At 43.8% G+C, this 15,377-nt stretch overlaps 1 protein-coding gene and 1 long non-coding RNA gene across 3 annotated transcripts in view; one reads left to right on the top strand and one right to left on the bottom strand.

Annotated features, from left to right (window-relative positions):
- CFAP95 (cilia and flagella associated protein 95) overlaps window positions 1–14,952 on the bottom strand; it is a 94,568-nt gene extending 79,616 nt beyond the window's left edge. The window contains 3 exon segments of the mRNA XM_075597814.1: window positions 12,060–12,106; window positions 12,109–12,170; window positions 14,669–14,952. Coding sequence (XP_075453929.1) covers window positions 12,060–12,106; window positions 12,109–12,170; window positions 14,669–14,793 — 234 coding nt within the window. The 5' untranslated portion in view covers window positions 14,794–14,952.
- LOC142493574 (uncharacterized) lies at window positions 1,666–7,770 on the top strand. Of its 2 annotated transcripts, none has more exons than XR_012801139.1 (2): window positions 1,666–2,378; window positions 7,016–7,770. It is a non-coding gene; the product is annotated as an uncharacterized LOC142493574 (long non-coding RNA). The 2 variants fall into 2 exon arrangements; XR_012801140.1 differs by having other exon boundaries at window positions 7,007–7,770.
- Window positions 14,953–15,377: the final 425 nt, after the last annotated feature.

The raw sequence follows: 15,377 nt of genomic DNA, 5'->3' as shown, positions 1-15,377 counted from the left end.
TGTGTATCAGTGGGGGTGTGTGTGTGTATCAGTGGGGGGTGTATCAGTGGGGGTGTGTGTGTGTATCAGTGGGGGGGTGTGTGTATCAGTGGGGGTGTGTGTGTGTGTATCAGTGGGGGGGGGGTGTATCAGTGTGGATGTGTCTGTATCAGTGTGTGTGTGTGTGTGTGTGTGTGTGTGTGTATCAGTGTGTGTGTGTGTGTGTGTATCAGTGGGTGTGTGTGTGTATCAGTGGGTGTGTGTGTGTATCAGTGGGTGGGTGTGTGTGTATCAGTGGGTGTGTGTGTGTCTGTGTGTGTTTGTGTGTGTGTGTATCAGTGGGTGTGTGTGTGTGTATCAGTGGGTGGGTGTGTCTGTGTATCAGTGGGTGTGTGTGTCTGTGTGTGTTTGTGTGTGTGTATCAGTGGGTGTGTGTGTATCAGTGTGTGTGTGTGTGTGTGTGTGTGTGTGTGTGTGTATCAGTGGGGGTGTGTGTGTGTATCAGTGGGTGTGTGTGTGTGTATCAGTGGGGGTGTGTGTGTGTATCAGTGGGGGTGTGTGTGTGTATCAGTGGGGGGGGGTGTGTGTATCAGTGGGGGGGTGTGTGTGTATCAGTGGGGGTGTGTGTGTGTATCAGTGGGGGGTGTATCAGTGGGGGTGTGTGTGTGTATCAGTGGGGGGGTGTGTGTATCAGTGGGGGGGTGTGTGTGTGTATCAGTGGGGGTGTGTGTGTGTGTGTGTATCAGTGTGGGGGGATGTATCAGTGGGGGGGGGTGTGTATCAGTGGGGGGGGGTGTATCAGTGGGGGGGGGGTGTATCAGTGGGGGGGGTGTATCAGTATCAGTGTGTGTGTGTATCAGTGTGTGTGTGTGTATGTGTGTGTGTATCAGTGTGTGTGTGTGTATGTGTGTGTGTGTGTATGTGTGTGTGTATCCGTGGGTGTGTGTGTATCAGTGGGGGGGTGTGTGTGTATCAGTGGGGGTGTGTGTGTGTGTATCAGTGGGGGTGTGTGTGTGTATCAGTGGGGGTGTGTGTGTGTATCAGTGGGTGTGTGTGTGTATCAGTGGGTGTGTGTGTATCAGTGTGTGTGTGTGTGTGTGTATCTGTGTGTGTGTGTGTGTGTGTGTATGTGTGTATCTGTGTGTGTGTGTGTGTGTGTGTGTATCAGTGTGTGTGTGTGTATCAGTGGGTGTGTGTGTATCAGTGGGTGTGTGTGTCTGTGTATCAGTGGGTGTGTGTGTGTGTGTGTGTGTGTATCAGTGGGTGTGGGTGTGTGTGTGTGTATCAGTGGGGGTGTGTGTGTGTATCAGTGGGGGGGTGTGTGTGTATCAGTGTGTGTGTGTGTGTGTGTGTATCAGTGGGGGTGTGTGTGTGTATCAGTGGGTGTGTGTGTGTGTATCAGTGGGGGGGTGTGTGTGTATCAGTGGGGGGGTGTGTGTGTATCAGTGGGGGTGTGTGTGTGTATCAGTGGGGGGGGGTGTATCAGTGGGGGGGGGTGTGTATCAGTGGGGGGGTGTGTGTATCAGTGGGGGTGTGGGGGTGTGTATCAGTGGGGGTGTGTGTGTGTGTGTGTATCAGTGTGGGGGGGTGTATCAGTGGGGGGGGGGGGTGTATCAGTGGGGGGGGGTGTGTGTATCAGTGGGGGTGGGTGTATGTATCAGTGGGGGTGTGTGTATCAGTGACGAAGTTGAGACATTAGGGGGTCTGGCATAACAACATAACAGCATTTAGGATGAAGCCATTTTGTGTGAATATTTCAATCCGCCATCTTGTCTTGTCTTTGTGAGTCTAATTTCTGTGTTTCATTTCTGTATAAACAAATGTGTGAAGCAGAGAAAGGAATGTTTTCGCTCTTATTGACTCTTCCTCATCCAATTAGCTTCAAATTGAAAGTGTAAACAGGCTAAAAGTTATGAGAACCCATGAGATAAGCTTAGATTCTTGCAGTAGAATTTATTCTCATAACATATTGCTAGGCGACAGAATAAGCACATCCCATTTAACCCCAGAATGGTTTCTAGCTGACAGGTAGTTATACAATATTATTATGTATTACAAAATGACATCAGCTTTAGTATTGTTATGTATTACAAAATGAGGTAATGTTTAGTGACGTGCAAGCCCCCCCATAAAGGGGTGGAGCTTTAGGATTTAGGGTATAAATATATGGCATATCGTGTTATTATTGAGAGAGCTTTTGTTTTGAAGCTGTCTCCGTTGTGCACTTGACTTGAATAAATTCACGTGTTATTCTGTTTCAAAATAACCTCACACTGTGTTTTTTATTTACGCTTTCCACAGATGGCGCATTCCGAAGTAGGGACTCAATATCATCGGAATCGAGCACCCGGATGAATCACTCCTCCATCACTCAAATCTGAGCTCACATATGAATCAAGGTAAGGCTACCTGCATTTTTTAGACAAACAGCCTGATTAAATTGTTTTGAGTGGTGCGTGGAGCTGATTTTTGAACGGTGTCTTATCTGATGTGACGAGTAAGAATCCCTAGCAGTTTCACGTGAATTTATTATTCTCTGTTCCTGTATTCATTTTAAAGTGTAAGAGTTGTTAAGAGTTGTTAGGGGCTAAGGTAAGAGTCCCGTTAAAGGTTTTGGTGTTTTGGTGATGAAAGTGAGTGTTTTTGTGCTTAAAGGGATTGTTTTCAGACCGTCCTGGGTTGTGATAAATATTTTTGTTGTCTGAGCAGGACGGGTCCCTGATTGTACATTTGCTCTGTTTTGTCATTTACTTACCAAGTGAGTTATTCATGGAGATCTGGTTAGAAAGTCTTATCTGTATCCATGTTATAAAAGTATAAGGTTTATCAGGACTGGGTTGGACCCGCTGAAGTGATTCAAGTTTTTCTTTGGTATAGTTATAATGAGAAAATGTGATTGGGGAACAGTCTCGTGACAGGTCCTTATCTGCATATTTACACTATTCAGAACAATAACATGCCAAAAGAGTTGTACGTAATCAGCTTGCGTTGATTATTGTAACGCTAAATTGTACAGGTCAATTAACAGTTGATTGCTGTAGCCGAAGTATTGTACAGGTCAATTAAATTTGATTTCTGTAACCGAAGAAGTATTGTACAGGTCAATTAAATTTGATTTCTGTAACAGGGGAATAATGGGAAACCAAAAATTCTCAAAGGATTGTGTGTCTGCAGACGAAAATAATAAAGAATGAATACAGAGAACGAAAAGAGACAATATAAATATTTTGTTGGCCAGTGAATGGCACTGTTTTTGTTTGTACTATTATCAACTAATTGCGCAGATGTTTAAATGAAAGAGGGGTCTTTTTCTGTGGGATTGATAAGCTCAGGGAGCGCCGTCTCGTGTGTTTTTGAATCCCACAGGGAAACATACCTTACATTAATATGGGTCAAAAGAATTCTGTTGAGGGACAGAAGGGTCCCGCTGTATTAATTTTTACTATTGCCAGGACAGAAGTTAATATAATAACAAGTGAAAAAGAAAGTGAATAGGAAATAAATAGCAAGTGAATTTGCCGATAGATAATTAAGGCATATGTGGTGTTGAGGAAGTAGATATTGAGGGTTATTTTTATGACAGGTTTATATGCAAAAAAAAATTTGGGATAAAATTAGAGACTGTGTGTATATTGTTTGGAAGGGACAGAAAGTGTTATAAGTGTAAAAAGGTAGGACATGTTGCCAGTAATTGCAGAGCAGCCCTAAGAGAGAGAGTAGAAGAAAAAGAATGGAATTGAAAAGATTTGTTCGTACTGGCCACACGAATAGGTCTTTTGAACCAGAAAATATTCTTTTTCCTTCTGTTCTAATGGCAACTAGAAAGAGAATAAAAGCAGGTTATTTATATGAGAAGCTGATTCGCTGTGTAGGAGAGAAGTTTGTGTCTATGTTCTTTGGGTGTCTGTATTGTGTGTGTTCTGTATTGTGTGTAACCAGTAAAAACACATGGAATATTTTGTGTTTAAAAATATGGGTAAAAGCTCATAAGCATTGTTTGAAGTATATATTGTATTGTATGTTTTCATGTATAGAACGCCATTAATAGGCTCAGCGCTTCACAGGAGTGGTGCATGTCGTAATCATATAGTTATCAAATGGTAAAGGTAAGAGGTCATAGAATAAGTGATCCAGACATAAAAGTAAAAGTTGAGCAAAGAGAAGTCACTGCTCTGAGGAGCTTACAATCTACTTGGTAGGTAGGGAGAGCATACAGAAACAGTAGGACTTGATTAGAAACCAGGAGAGGAATTTCAGGAGGGGAAACGCAGAATCAGAGTTTAAAGAGTAGAGTAATTCTCGCAGCAGCGTTTGGGATAGATAGTAGGGAAGACAGGTGAAAGTCAGGAAGCTGGGATAGCAGGGGATTACAGTAATCAAGAGGGGAGAGAATGAGGGTCTGAATCAGAGTTTTTAATAGTTGAGCAACAGAGGAACAGGTATATCTTTGTGATATTGTGGAAGAAAAAGCGACAGTTATAGAAATGTTTTGAATGAAAGAGGAGAATATGAGAGAGGAGTTGGGAGTGACCCCTAAGCAGCGTGCTTGAGCTACTGGATGGAAGATTCAAGAGTAATGTGGAAGGAGATAATAGGGTCAGGTTTGGGAGGAAGTATGAGGAACTCTGTTTTTGCCATGTTAAATTTAAGGCGAAAGAGGGCCTTCCAGGATGAGATAACAGAGAGACATTCAGAAACTTAGGTTTGTATGGCAGGTGTAAGGTCAAGGGTTGAAAAGTAAATGAGGGTGTTGTCAGCATAGTGGTGATATTTAAACCTAAGAGATGTTATTAGGTCACCTAGAGAGAGTGTGTACAGAGAAAAGAGAAGAGTATGGTCCACAGAGGCAAATGCTTCAGAGAGGTGGAGTAATAGGAGCAGAGTGTAATGACCTCTGTCTTGGGCAGCATATAGGTCATGAGTTATTTTAGTGAGAATTGTCTCCGTGGAGGGAGCAGTGCAGAAGTCAGATTGTAGAGGGTTAAGGAGAGAATGGGTGTGAGAAAATGGAGCAAACAGGAGAATGCAAGACAAGTTCAGTAGTTAGAAAGAGAGGTAGGGTCAAGCTTGCTATTTTTGAGACATGGTATAACTATTACATGTTTGAAGGAGAATGGAAATGTAGCAGATTAGAGGGAGAAGACTAGAACAGTAGTGATGGTGACACTCTTTTGAGACAGTGGAAAAAGAGTCAAGGAAAGCAGGTAGAGAGTTGGAAGCAAAATAGGATAGGAGGAAAAAGAGGGAATGTTCTGGTGTATGGATTCAACCTCTTTCTTAAAAATAGTCAGCAAAAGTCCTGAGGTGAGATGAAGGAAGAATTTGTGTGGGGTAGACTTATGATTGTTGATTAATGGAAAGAAATAGGTTTGTGTAGCTTGAGAAAGGACAGAATTGCAACAGAATAGCATAAATTTGTAGTGAATTAAATCAGTGGAACTATGAAAGTTCATACAGAAGGCATTAAAGAGAACTGAGTGGAGGGAGATAGCATGAGCGTGTGGCGTTATTTGTGTGTTAAGAAGTTATATGAACCTCAGCTATATAAAAGCCCGTTGGTTCATTTTTGAAAGGTCATAAAAAATGTAGTTCTTAGGGCTCTGGATAAAGCTCCATGTATTTAAACTTTAAGCAAAAGTTCCAATCCAATAATAATTATTTTTTAGGAAGAAGCCGTGGTGTGTCATTATCTTATCTTTTCAGGGTCAATTGGCAAAACGCCCAGAAACAAAATGGCTCTTTGCCCGGAAACAAGTCTTATAGAAAATATTTTTTCTTTAGTCAGATGAATATGCAGAGTGTCTTTAAAATGATAAAGCTGACCGTGTGCTCAGCACTGTGCAAAGAGATTATATAAAGCAAGACATTAGTGTGAAGTCTTATACAAAATCATTTGTCTATTAACTGAATATGTGATATATTTTATAACTTTTAACCATTTATTTTTCCATAGGTGTACAATTTTATTATAAGCAGTAGTTATTGTTAAAATATTTGTAGAATGTTTTGCCAAAGTGGTGCATTGGGAGTCACCTCTCATTTTTGGATATGTTCTAGGTATAGAGTTAAAGGACAGGTGATACATAGTTACAAATACAATTACATAAGTGAGCAGGGTATATATTATATGCAAGGCATTTCACATTTTAGCAGAATAGTTACAATGGAGTGTTTGGGGTGGAGGCCTGACTGGAATTGGCTAGGGGTATTTGTCTTAGTATAGTAATTGTTTAATTGGAAGTGAACACATTTTTGTCCATAACTTTGGATAGTAGTGTATTGCAATGTATGACTTTATATATATAGCGTAAAAAATGTTCTCAGCACTTCATAAAGAATACAGTAGAGGGAATTATGATAGAATAGTAAGTGCAGCAAAATCAGACAATAGGAAAGGAAATCCCTGCCCTTAAGAGCTTACAATCTAAGGTTTAAGGGAAATTTACAGAGATAGCAGGTGAGGGAATAAGTGCTGTAGATGGCAGTGCTTGGCCACAATGGGTGTGGTAGGAGTGACTGTGTGTGAAATAATAGCCATGAGTGCAGGCTATTGGGATGTTTAATTTGTGGGGCAAGTTTTAAGGTTAGTTAGTATTTTATGAAAAGGTTGATACCATTTGCATCGGAGGAGATGATAGTGAGGCATGAATGAGAGCAAGTGTGTATTGGGAGAAGAGATATTGGTCTGTAGTTTGAGACAGTGTTTTTATCCCCACTTTTGAAGATTGGGACAGCTCTGGTAGTTTTCCAGGTCTTAGGGATATGGCCTGTAGACAGGATAGAGTTGATTATGGAAGCAATTGGTTTGACAATGACTGAGGCCCAAAGCCTTAGGAACTTAGATTGTAGTACAGTAAAGTCCACATTAGCTGCTTAGTTTTAAATATGAGGAGCATTAATAGGAGATACCTCTGTCTATATGCGGATGTTAAGACAGTAGTCAGTAGTTCAAAAGAACAAATTAAGGACCATCTATTGGTAATAAAACAATTAATAAGTATTGTATGCCACTAATATATTTTTTAAGTCTCTCTAGGCATAAGGTATGATAAAAGTGCACCTACACGAGACGGAGTTAAAGGTCAAGTAGTTCCTAAACAAGCATGCTCTTCATCCCAGATGAAAGGGCCCGTACTAACCACCAATACAGCAATTAAAGTGGCAGAGTTCTTTCCCTGGACCCAAAGTTCAGTAAAGCTCATTCCAGCTCCACCAAAGACCAAAGTCATCTAAAGCACAGCTGCATCAAGTTAACGTCTTGCCGAGTCAAAACTCTAACCGTTAACCAACGAGGAAAATAAGATACCAGGCAGAGGCCTGGTCTTATCAGGAACATTTCATTTTTTCAAAGACTCAAAACATTCTATTTTTTAGAGACTCAATATTCCTGATTTCTATCAGAACATTTCATTTTTCAGAGACTCAATATTTTTATTCTTTAGAGTATGTTTAAGTTAGAAATTTAAGGTGTATGTAGAAATGAGCCTTGATGGGAGGATTGGTTTCCTGGAAGCGTGGCTTGTGAAAGCTCTTGTATGTGTTTTGGCAGTACTCATCACTCTCTATGTATGTGTCATATGCAGCAAAACTTTGATCCAGAAGTGTGTTGCACCTCCACCGAGAGGAGGGGGTCACCCAGGGGGTGTGTCAGCCACAAGGAAAGGATCATAAGTCAGCCATGTTGACCATCGCAGACATTGTCTGTTCTGATATTCAGAGTGAATGATGTATACAATGCGTGCAGGGGTGAGGATCATGCATTTCGCTTCCACAGATACCAAACCCCTTCAATTCTCAGTAATAGCTGAAAATATATGATGATAGAGATAGATGCAATTTCCTTTATCTAGCAACTGCATATCCAAAGAAAGGTTGCTTGCATAAAATAAGGTTTTTAGTATTATGTGTATAATTTCTGTATTTTCCAATTTTTTAAGGGAACCTCTTTAAAGGGTGTATCACACACTAGGAACAAGAATCAATTTATGGGTCAAGTGTCTCCACCAACCAATGAAACCTGTGTAAAAATGTATGTTCAGTCAGATAACAATTTACAGGAAGGATGTGGCCTTAATTTTGCAGTTTTTAATTTCATCATTAAACCAAGAACAGGTTCAAATCAGGCTTATGGCCTTACAAAACAGAATGGCTTTAGATTACATTTTAGCATCAAAAGGAGGTGTATGTGCCCTAATTAAAGAACAATGTTGTGTTTTCATCCAAGATCAGAGTGGCTAGGTACAACATGAGTTAGATAAGATAGGAGAAATTCAAGAAAGACTTAGGAAGGAAGGTGACACAGACTGGGACCTTTTGGAGCTGACTGGATTGGTGGGATCACTAGGAGCGAAATTTTTGAATGCGGTAATGTGTGTGAGTGTGATACTCGTTGTCATCTATGTTTGTGTTACGTTTGTCAAAGGCATGATCCACAAATATGCAACCCCCTCTGCAGATATGATGCCATTGTTTGCTGAAACAATCTACAGCAGTCCCTTGAAGAAAGAAGATGCCAAGTACAATGTTCTAACTCCGGAAAAGAATTTGGCTATAACGCCATACTACGAGACTATGACTACATTTGGCAGGCACCCTCGTGCACTGTCCTACACCCTCAAGCAACATTATGAAATGATGGAGCACCCTTGTGCCTCCCAACGTGTTTCTGGACTAAAATCATACCAATAATTCTCAAAAAAACAATGTTTTAAAGAATCAGAGGAGGGACTGACGAAGTTGAGACATTAGGGGGTCTGGCATAACAACATAACAGCATTTAGGATGAAGCCATTTTGTGTGAATATTTCAATCCGCCATCTTGTCTTGTCTTTGTGAGTCTAATTTCTGTGTTTCATTTCTGTATAAACAAATGTGTGAAGCAGAGAAAGGAATGTTTTCGCTCTTATTGACTCTTCCTCATCCAATTAGCTTCAAATTGAAAGTGTAAACAGGCTAAAAGTTATGAGAACCCATGAGATAAGCTTAGATTCTTGCAGTAGAATTTATTCTCATAACATATTGCTAGGCGACAGAATAAGCACATCCCATTTAACCCCAGAATGGTTTCTAGCTGACAGGTAGTTATACAATATTATTATGTATTACAAAATGACATCAGCTTTAGTATTGTTATGTATTACAAAATGAGGTAATGTTAGTGACGTGCAAGCCCCCCCATAAAGGGGTGGAGCTTTAGGATTTAGGGTATAAATATATGGCATATCGTGTTATTATTGAGAGAGCTTTTGTTTTGAAGCTGTCTCCGTTGTGCACTTGACTTGAATAAATTCACGTGTTATTCTGTTTCAAAATAACCTCACACTGTGTTTTTTATTTACGCTTTCCACATCAGTAGGGGTGTGTGTGTGTATCAGTGGGGGTGTGTGTATCAGTATCAGTGTGTGTGTGTGTATCAGTGTGTGTGTGTGTATCAGTGTGTGTGTATCAGTGTGTGTGTGTGTATGGTGTGTGTGTATCAGTGTGTGTGTGTGTGTATGTGTGTGTGTATCAGTGGGTGTGTGTGTATCAGTGGGGTGTGTGTGTGTGTGTATCAGTGGTGTGTGTGTGTGTATCAGTGGGGGGGTGTGTGTATCAGTGGGTGTGTGTGTATCAGTGTGTGTGTGTGTGTGTGTGTGTGTGTGTGTGTATCTGTGTGTGTGTGTGTATGTGTGTATCTGTGTGTGTGTGTATCTGTGTGTGTGTGTATCAGTGTGTGTGGTGTGTATCAGTGTGTGTGTGTGTGTGTGTGTGTGTGTGTGTGTGTGTGTGTGTGTGTGTGTGTGTGTGTGTGTGTGTGTGTGGGTGTGTTTGTGTGTTTGTGGTGTATCAGTGGGGTGTGTGTGTGTGTGTGTGTGTGTATCAGTGGGGGTGTGTGTGTGTATCATTGGGGGAGTGTGTGTGTATCAGTGGGGGTGGGGGTGTGTATCAGTGGGGGTGTGTGTATCAGTGGGGGGGGGGGTGTAATCAGTGGGGGGGGGTGTATCAGTGGGGGGGGTGTATCAGTGGGGGTGTGTGTGTATCAGTGGGGGGGGTGTGTGTGTTTATCAGTGTGGGGGTGTGTGTATCAGTGTGGGGGTGTGTGTATCAGTGTGGGGGTGTGTGTATCAGTGGGGGTGTGTGTGTGTATCAGTGGGGGGGGGTGTGTGTGTATCAGTGGGGGTGTGTGTATCAGTATCAGTGTGTGTGTGTGTATCAGTGGGGGTGTGTGTGCATCAGTGTGTGTGTGTGTGTGTGTGTATCAGTGTGTGTGTCAGTGGGTGGTGTCTCTCTCCCTCCCTCTCCCTCCCTCCTCTCTCTCCCTCCCTCTCCCCCACCCTGTCTCCCTGCTTCCCATCCACCCTGTCTCCCACCCTGTCTCCCTCCTTCCCTCCCACCCTGTCTCCCTCCTTCCCTCCCACCCTGTCTCCCACCCTGTCTCCCTCCTTCCCCCCCACCCTGTCTCCCACCCTGTCTCCCTCCTTTCCTCCACCCTGTTTCCCACCCTGTCTCCCTCCTTCCCTCCCACCCTGTCTCCCTCCTTCCCTCCCACCCTGTCTCCCTCCTTCCCTCCCACCCTGTCTCCCTCCTTCCATCCCACCCTGTCTCCCTCCTTCCCTCCCACCCTGTCTCCCTCCTTGCCTCCCTCCTTCCCTCCACCCTGTCTCCCACCCTGTCTCCCTCCCTGTCTCACCCTCCCTGTCTCACCCTCCCTCCCTCCCTGTCTCACCTTCCCTCCCTCCCTGTCTCACCCTCCCTCCCTCCCTGTCTCTCCCTCCCCCTCCCTCCCTCCCTGTCTCACCCTCCCTGTCTCACCCTCCCTGTCTCACCCTCCCTCCCTGTCTCACCCTCCCTCCCTGTCTCACCCTCCCTCCCTGTCTCACCCTCCCTCCCTTCCTCCCTGTCTCACCCTCCCTCCCTGTCTCACCCTCCCTCACACTCTGTCTCACCCTCCCTCACACTCCCTGTCTCACCCTCCCTCACCCTCCCTGTGTCACCCTCCCTGTGTCACCCTCTCTGTCTCACCCTCCCTGTCTCACCCTCCCTGTCTCACCCTCCCTGTCTCACCCTCCTGTCTCACCCTCCCTGTCTCACCCTCCCTGTCTCACCCTCCCTGTCTCACCCTCCCTGTCTCACCCTCCCTCCCTCCCTGTCTCACCCTCCCTCCCTCCCTGTCTCACCCTCCCTCCCTCCCTGTCTCCCTCCCTCCCTGTCTCCCTCCCTCGCCCTGTCTCCCTCCCTCGCCCTCCCTTCCTGTCTGTCTCCCTCCCTCGCCCTCCCTTCCTGTCTCCCTCCCTCCCTCGCCCTCCCTCCCTCGCCCTCCCTGTCTCCCTCCCTCCCTGTCTCCCTCCCTCCCTCCCTGTCTCCCTCCATCCGTGTCTCCCTCCATCCCTGTCTCCCTCCATCCCTGTCTCCCTCCATCCCTGTCTCCCTCCATCCCTGTCTCCCTCCATCCCTGTCTCCCTCCATCCCTGTCTCCCTCCATCCCTGTCTCCCTCCATCCCTGTCTCCCTCCATCCCTGTCTCCCTCCATCCCTGTCTCCCTCCATCCCTGTCTCCCTCCATCCCTGTCTCCCTCCCTCGCCCTCCTCCTCCCTGTCTCCCTCACCCTCTGTCTTATCTTAACTGCCGTATACCTACACCGAAGTAACCTACTCTGCTTTCTTCCAGATCTGACTCAAATTTCACGCGGGAGACATCGGAAGACAGGTAAGGAACACCTCCCCTCTAGTATAGTACCTTGAGGGACTGCGGATCAGGTAAGATCCCAGGCGGGATTGCTGCTTTTAGAAATTGTGAAGAGGGGGCATCCTGACACTGGTTAATGGGTTCAGAATCATTCACATCTGGGGGGTTTTTTTGTTCGATTATTGAGGTGTACACACACACACACACACACACACACACACACACACACACACACACTCTCTCTCTCTAATGGTAGTAAAGTATAAGTGTACTACAATAAATAAACTGTTATATATATATATATATATATATATATAAAAAAAAATGTGTCCCGGTTTTTCATTTTCAAAATCTGGTCACCCTACTCAGAAGGAAATTATATATTGGAGTCTAAATATGAAAGTACTGCTACTCACATCATTTTCTACATTTCCAATTCTTGTATATGTTGATCGAGACATATTTTCTTGCCTAATGGAAGTGCTGTGACATCGTAATCTTTAGGTTCCGCTTCACGACTCTGATGCCTCAAGAAAGAAACACAAATTATTTCAGTTGTCATTATTTAATTTGAAAAAAAAAAAAAGGTTAACAATCCACAAACACAGATCATTTTAAGTAACATTACAAGTTATATCCAAGGATGTGTTAAAAGCAGAAAGTAATAAAGGACATACTGATATATGCAGAGGTCAAGTGAAAACCATCTGAAATTTGCATCTTAAGTCAATTATTAACATTCTTTCCAGGTGCCCTGTAGATGGCAGTGGGTGACGTTGCTGGCCCCTCTGGCAGGAAACGGGGTAATAGATGTTAATAAGGAAGAATAGGTGTTGCATTGCAGAGTGTTTTCTATATCCATGCCTTTCCAATGTCAGAATTATCATAACAATACCACTTCTCAGACAGGTCTGTAACCCTGCGTTTCCCCATTATCACTTAGCATACAGCGCTTCCCACTGTAGCCAGGAATTCGGGGGAATGACATGCAAATGAGCACAGTGTCACCTTCTGCTTCTTATCCATTTTAACACGGAGCCCTATAAGCATACAGGCCGTATTATAAAAAGCAGTTGTTCTGTGCCTTTTAAACATGACAAAGTTCCTTACATTTTCACATGCTGATAAAGCTATTCAGGCCGTTATTAAAAAATATAAATTATATTTTTGATGTAACACAATGGGATGAGGCAGATAAAGAATAGATCCTCACAACAGCCTGGAAATCTCTTCTATTTCTCTCTCTCATACGATTGCTGGTTGTTACTCCTTTTACACTTCCTGATCACCTTAATTGTAGCTTTAACTGGACTGTTAATAATAATTACTTTATTACATATAGACACAATTACAGTATAGTTAGGGTTGCCAGGTGTCTCATATTGAACCGGATAGCCCTGTATTTGGTTACTCTGTCCGGTAAAAAATGAGAGATAATACCGGGCATGTATGTGTGCAGGAGGGGAAGGGGGGGACATGTATGTGGCCGGTATTACCTCTCCGGACTTACTGTAGTAACCAATCGTGGGATTTCCCCTGAGAAGGGATAGAAGGGGCTACTGATGCTAGGGGGCTAGGCAGCTTCCTCCATCCTGACTGGCTGCATTACACAGCAGCAGCCAATCAGGATGGAGGTGGCAGGAGCCTGGGGTTGGGGCCAAAGACGAGGAAAAGCATGGAGCAGAGAGGCGAGACTGTGTCCTGTGTGGATTTGTTCTGTTTTGTCCTGGTGTGTGTGTGTGTTTGTACTTGTACTGGTGTGTGTGTGTGTGTGTGTGTGTGTGTGTGTGTGTGTATTTATGTGTGTTCTCTAGCTGTCCTGTGGGGTGATAATGACAGGGAGGGGGGTGAGAGGATGCAGGGAGAGGGGGGGGGGGTGATAGAGAATGAAGGGGGTGAGAGGAAAGGAGGGGGGTGAGGACGAGGGGGGGAGAGGATAAGGGGAGAGAGAGGATGAGGAGGGGGGCAACAATCTTGGAATTTGTGGGAGAGGAGCATTAAGATTAGTATTGCTCGCCATGTACGATATGACTTAAGGTCAGTTATTTATAAATGATCTGACCATTACGTCATTTCTTCTAAATTGCACTCCAAGCATGCACCAATTTGCATAAATTTGCTCCATTTCATATTCTATTTTCTAAAAAAAAAAAATTCCTCGGAAGGGCACTCACTCCCAAGACTCCTCCCCAGATTTTTTACGAAACGCTATAAATTGGTGCAAACTGGTGAATAATTGGAGTGAAATTTAGAAAAAATGACGTAACAGGTCATTTATAAATAACATTCTTCCCCACCAACGATTCTCGGCCGCGTCGCACCGTTCACCATTGTGTCCAGTATTTTTGGAGAAGCCACATGGCAACCCTAAGTATAGCGCGCGGTACGCAGCACATATGATTTTAACAGACAGTGTCTGCCCAGACAACCTTACGATCCATGTTTTTGGTGCCTGAGGCACAGCGAGATCAAGTGAGATGCCCAAGGTCACAAGGAGTTGTCACTCCTCACCCCCTATGGTTATTTCATACCATTTGTAATGTAACATGACCCTTGTGGCCATGTCTGGCTTGCTGTATGTAATATCACAATGTTAAAAGAACCCTAAATAAAAAAAATGAAAAGAATGTAGATCATATTTTATAGTGTTAGAAAAAAGTGGAAATGTAGACTAAATAAAAAACGGAGTTGTACTTTGTAACATCCCATACCCTGAAAGCTAAACTAAAGAGTACTTACAGGTGGCCCAACTAACCCATTATCTTCAGAATAGTTTTCCTGCTTTATAATGGTGTTCGTTTATAATAATGATTCTATACAGAGAGAAAAAAACATTGTATTGTATATTTTTTAAGACTACCTGTTTTGCCTTCTTATTTCTCAAAAACTATTTCGGGTATGTTGCTCCTAGATCTTTAAAAAAGTTGAATCAACCCCCCCCCCCCCCCCCCCCCAAAAAAAGTACTGGTAATATTCTCAATTCTATCACGTTCTGTATCATACTGTACAGTAGGTCCTTTCTTACCAGCCTGATACCAAGGTGGGTCTGTCATATTGCATTGTGTGGTTTGAGCGCAGGTACAGAGAGCCCTTCCTCTCTAGGAGGTCAGGTCTCGGGGCCTCTTCCATTGCAGAAATCTCCATTCTCATGTGAGGTTCAGTTATACCAGAACAGCTGAGGCCAAATGGACCCTCACAGCACTGGCGCTGACTTCCCACCTACAGTAGCGTTCTTCTCCTAGTCTGAACCTGTTTGGAATGTCCTACTGTCCTCAAGTCGTGTCGCTCAATCAGGCGTTCTGGTGCTCCTCCGCTCTGCGGCGCAACATACTCCAGCGTTCGCAAAGTAGTTCTCCCATTTGCCTCCCTTTAATTCTATCACTAAACATCTCAACAGGAGCCAACCCACAAAAACGGCTTGTTTAAGTTATTTTGTCAATTGTGATAGCGAAGATATGTGGCATCTCTTGGAGTCGCGCATATTTAAAGTAAAGTATTGGACAGTGGTAGCTAAAACGTATCACGTCAATCAATGGCTCCATGGTAACGCAGGACGCTAACACACCGCAGAGCTTCCAAGATCACTCCGCCAATACTGAAACCCAGAGGATGCAGTGAGCGGTGAAAAGACAGAGGAGCGGTGTAGCTCAGCGTATATTAAAACCATCTTATTTTACCACTGTCACGTTGTGCTGATTTCTTTATCTTCTATGTCTTGTAGGTGATTTGCTTAC

Source organism: Ascaphus truei, chromosome 1 (assembly GCF_040206685.1).
Source record: "Ascaphus truei isolate aAscTru1 chromosome 1, aAscTru1.hap1, whole genome shotgun sequence".
Taxonomy (NCBI): domain Eukaryota; kingdom Metazoa; phylum Chordata; class Amphibia; order Anura; family Ascaphidae; genus Ascaphus; species Ascaphus truei.
Note: the sequence above shows the minus strand (reverse complement) of the source record. Positions and strands in the feature narration are given on the sequence as shown.